At 41.7% G+C, this 4416-nt stretch overlaps 1 protein-coding gene across 1 annotated transcript in view; it reads right to left on the bottom strand.

The window, feature by feature from the left end:
* The window catches only part of renbp (renin binding protein), an 8427-nt gene extending 4667 nt beyond the window's left edge, over positions 1 to 3760 (bottom strand). The window contains exons 1-6 of the mRNA XM_017305636.1: positions 3662 to 3760; positions 1951 to 2056; positions 1796 to 1871; positions 1629 to 1704; positions 923 to 1101; positions 29 to 277 (exon numbers count right to left, since the gene is read on the bottom strand). Of these exons, the coding sequence (XP_017161125.1) occupies positions 29 to 277; positions 923 to 1101; positions 1629 to 1704; positions 1796 to 1871; positions 1951 to 2051 (681 nt within the window). The 5' untranslated portion in view covers positions 2052 to 2056; positions 3662 to 3760. The remainder of the gene's footprint in view (positions 1 to 28; positions 278 to 922; positions 1102 to 1628; positions 1705 to 1795; positions 1872 to 1950; positions 2057 to 3661) is intronic.
* Positions 3761 to 4416: the final 656 nt, after the last annotated feature.

Below are 4416 nucleotides of genomic sequence, written 5' to 3'. Positions count from 1 at the left end.
TTATGCATCTACCTGTAGCCATGAATACAGGTGTTGTGTTCACTGCACACACCTGGATATGTTGCTGAATCTCAGTCACACACCAACTTCCCAGTTCTGCGTACTTCTTCYCCGCCTCCGGCCGGCCKTCAGACAGCTGCTGGACCAGGCACAGCAGCATCATGKGWACTGCCATGSTGTTAGTCGGAACGTCCCCTGGTAGCTGGGGCCTTCCCAGACCCGACGCGTCCTCCCGGACCCAGTAGATCAGCTGCTCCATCATCTGCTCGGCCTCCAGCTGAAACGCACCGCAGCAGAGCATGGACACACACACACAGTGTGAGAACCATCAGGAATGTGCCTCCGAATAAAAGGTGTTTAAAGGTGCCATATTGTTTTAACTACTTGAACACAACATCAGCTAATAAACACGACAATTACAGTAAACAAGTTTAGGAAGTTTATTTCAGCAGCCAGCAGCAGGGGCGCCCTCTGGTGGCTTGAGGAGCCTAAGCAGCTGCTGACTGTGTGTCTATGGGACTGATGGATCTACAGTTAAGCCCTGAATTATGATTCCGGAAGATTTGCATTTACAATTATTCTCAAACAACCAAAAATGTTATTGCTGATTGGAAATGGGATGGGAGCTCTCAAAARATAGCACAACAACGTAGAAGGCGTGCCAGTTTTAAAGTTATTTTATTTKWAAAAATAAATATTGYTTATGCACTTCTCAATTATTAATGKAAAAAATTTCATTGACATAGCAGCAGAATTTTAAARATTTATTTTGCTATGTTTTTTTTGTTGTTTTRTTTTGTTTTACATTCCCTGTWAGCTAAACATCGRTGAAGCMTCATTTAGCTACGGACCTAGAAATTTAAGACAAAATGTAAATAMGTCAAAGTCCATCAGTAATCCAAGTTGACAGATTTATTCCTACCTGCATTTCCTTGTCACCAGTGACCCTGCTCAGTTCGTCCATGGCCATTATATAGAAACACTCGCTGAATATGGTCCTTTGAACCTTGACAGCTTTGCCATCTCTTGTTAAGCAAAAGGCACATTTCCACTGATTTCCATTGGTGGACACRCGTGCAAACTTTCTGAGGAATTCTCCCCCTACGAAGCAAACAGATCAGTGTGGTTTATGATTTGACGCACCAAAAATCAAACACCCTTTACAGACATAATCACATAGAGCCAAGGTTGCTTTTTGACACCATTTATTGCAAACTAAACAAATAAAGTGAATTTAAAACAGAATGGTAAYGCTCTGACATTAGCTGCATCCTAAATGTTTTAARAAAAGAGGACRTATGCTGTTGTTGAGGTGAGAGCTTGGACAAAGGAAGCAATCTAATTCTGGTCAATAATTGGCTGAGGCACATGACAGGTAGCTGCTCACTGTCGGACTGTAAAATCCTACCAGCTTCGTCCGGCTGGAGGTTATCAGAAAGCAGCTCAGAACAAACAGAACCCCTGCCCTGAACTAGAMTGGTCACAGACCCAGGCCCAAAACGGAACTAAAAGCTTCATCACACCAAGAGGTGTGTGTGTGTGTGTGTGTTTATCCTAACATCAGAACAAACCGCCAACTTTAGTTGTAAAGTTTCAAATGTTTTAACTCACAGGAGCCTCAAACTTACCGGCCTTTGCTGCTTCCAGGATGTCAGGCCTGCGGAAGCGATCCACGCTACGGTAGAGACGGCAGTACATCCACACCTARAACAAAAAAAATTAATTACAGATGTTAAGTCTGGAARAAAGTCCATTGAGAGGAGAATATATTGAAAYATCCATTGTAGAGACTGACCTGTCTTCCCTGCAGCCACACATACTTCAGCTCATCATAAACATTACCGTCCCTCCCAATGCAAGTGAAGAAGCCTCTGAAACAGGAAGTGAAACGCAGAAACCATAACTGAATGCACCATGACCAGGAGTAGAGCAGATGTGTAGCTACGGTACCCGTGTACTGTGTCGTGGGAATATTTGAGCCAGAATTCCACGACAGCGTCCAGCTGCGCCCGGATGTGCTGCCGGCACTCTTCCAGCTTCCCAACAGACATGCTTCCTAACAAACAGTATGGCGAGATCAACAACCAGGACCAACTGCATGCCCACTCTACAGCTGCAGCTGCCCTTCATTCATCATTCTACGTTTTTATTACATTCAGAAGAACAAAAGTGTGAAAATGGTCACCTTTAGTTGTTAAACTTTTTTGTAGTTGTCACTAAGTTTTAGCTGAATAACAAAAAATTTGGTGTGCACCGACTTATCGGCCAGTCGATTTATCGGTGCAGATTTCCTTAATTTCCTTAATTTTGGGAGATCGGAGATCGGTGATCGGCCGATTTTTACATACGAAGCCGATCTTATCCACTGATCTTATCTAGCTCGGCAAATGTGTAAGAATCAGCCTCTTTCCTCTTCTGGTCTCTGGTGAGAAAGGTTTGGCTGACAGCCCAGCCCACCAAGTTATGTCTGCACGTTTATAATTAACAATAGTGACCCCACTGTTGTCAACTCAACAATATTCTTGCCATATTGAGCAACATTTCAGACAAAAAAAACCTGGTATCAGCCAAAATCGGAATCAATGGATTAAGCTTTTTAAAAGATCGGTAATCGGCTATCGACCAGAAAACTGCAATCGGTGCACCACTGCAAAGAAAAAAGTTTTTTTTTCTTCAGATTTACCACATTTCCGCTTTCTCACATTTAATTTTCTCAATTTTTTTTCTTTAGTCACTTGACTCTGAATCCTTTTAATGTTCGAATGATTCCAAGGTAAGAATTAAAAGACTTGGCCAACAAAAATATTCACCTAATAAATATTCAGCTAATAAAAATCATGCTGAAAACGAGTTAGAGCGCCGTTTGATTTGTGTAAAATATAACCAACAGAATAGCTTAACAGACATAACATTAGGTCTTGTCAATTCCTAGGAGCTGCAAGCTACAATCTTGGCTCTGCTTCTTCTCTGTCTTCTTGTCTTGGTAAGTTTTCTCAAACGTTTAAGGATAAACAGCCATGATTCACAGCTCACAGGTGAAGCGGCCAAAACAAACACATCTGTGCATTTTGCCTCCATGTCCAACATCAGTGTCTGTCCTCCTCAAAAATGCACTTCTAGAAGGGCAGACAAATTCACTAGAAGAGCTGATATTGTTGATACCTTAATGAATCCTATAAATGACACACAGTCACACACACACACACACACACACACACACACACACATACACACACACACACACACACACACACACACACACAAATGACGCCTTCTACTTCTAGCCTAAAAACTGCTGACATCTTATTCCAGATTTTGCTGAGCGCAGTTCCTGCCTGCATGTTCATTCTAAAGTTGTAGATTTATTACAACCTCCTGAAAGTGATGCTGTCAGAGATTAAATGTTTTATTTATTCACCATCTTCAGTTCTATTTTAAATGTAAAGTTTTAAGAACTAAAAACGGATCCTATGGGATTTGAAGCCTAATGATAATCTGATCTCTGACTAGTGATTCTTCTCCCGCTGGAAGCGCAAACAGAAAACTCTGCCTAATCCTAATCCGTTCTCGAGAATAAATAAGTGACATGTTGGCTCTCTGTGTTTCTGTCAGCTGGTTGCGGCGGCAGCGAAACGCAGCTAGGTTAAAGAACAGCTTTTACCTGCAGGTCCAGCAGCGGTCCGCCTGTCGGCTCTGGATCAGATCCTCTACTTGTGTTGGTCACATGATGCAGCAGGAAGGGAAAATAAACAGCCAATCAGAGCCGAGCAGGCCCAACCGACCCAGGGGATTCAGAACTATTTACATTTAGCTAACTGAATGCTAGCAGCTCTGTACGGAGCTCAGAGGTTGTGTGTTGGTCATCAGTTTGTTTAAACCAACAAAATTATTAGCTACCATGGACATCATGGTAGTTGTCCCCCTGCTTGTAATGACACGTTATGAACAGAAGGGCACTCCTGATCTATTTTGATGTGTGACTCCTATATTTTTGTCTCATTCCTGATTTTATAAGTCAAGGATACCGAACTGTAAATCTTGAAAGTCCACAAAGACACTTTTCAAATTATTATAAACAGTCAACCCACAAGCCACAAGCTCTCMTATTCAAAAGAGGCTAAACAATAAGCATATACAAATAAAATATTTGGTTGGATGCAACTCCTAGGTGAACGTAGGAATTTAAAAATGAAAGGCTGCCTGTGCTTACCTATAAGACCTGCTCTACTCTGAGYTGATTAAAGAACTCCTCAGAAATGCATGAAAGAATGAAAGCAACACTTTTTGATGAAGGAATAACATAACATGATGTAAAGCTGTGAAAAGTCGATTTTACATGATACTACTCCTTCTTAGGCACATTGGTGTGCTGGTTGGAGGGAAAATAAATAAATCGGATCTAAATCAGTACCACAT

Source organism: Poecilia reticulata, linkage group LG7 (genome assembly GCF_000633615.1).
Source record: "Poecilia reticulata strain Guanapo linkage group LG7, Guppy_female_1.0+MT, whole genome shotgun sequence".
In the NCBI taxonomy this organism is placed as follows: Eukaryota; Metazoa; Chordata; class Actinopteri; order Cyprinodontiformes; family Poeciliidae; genus Poecilia; species Poecilia reticulata.
This window is presented reverse-complemented; position numbering and strand designations above follow the sequence as displayed.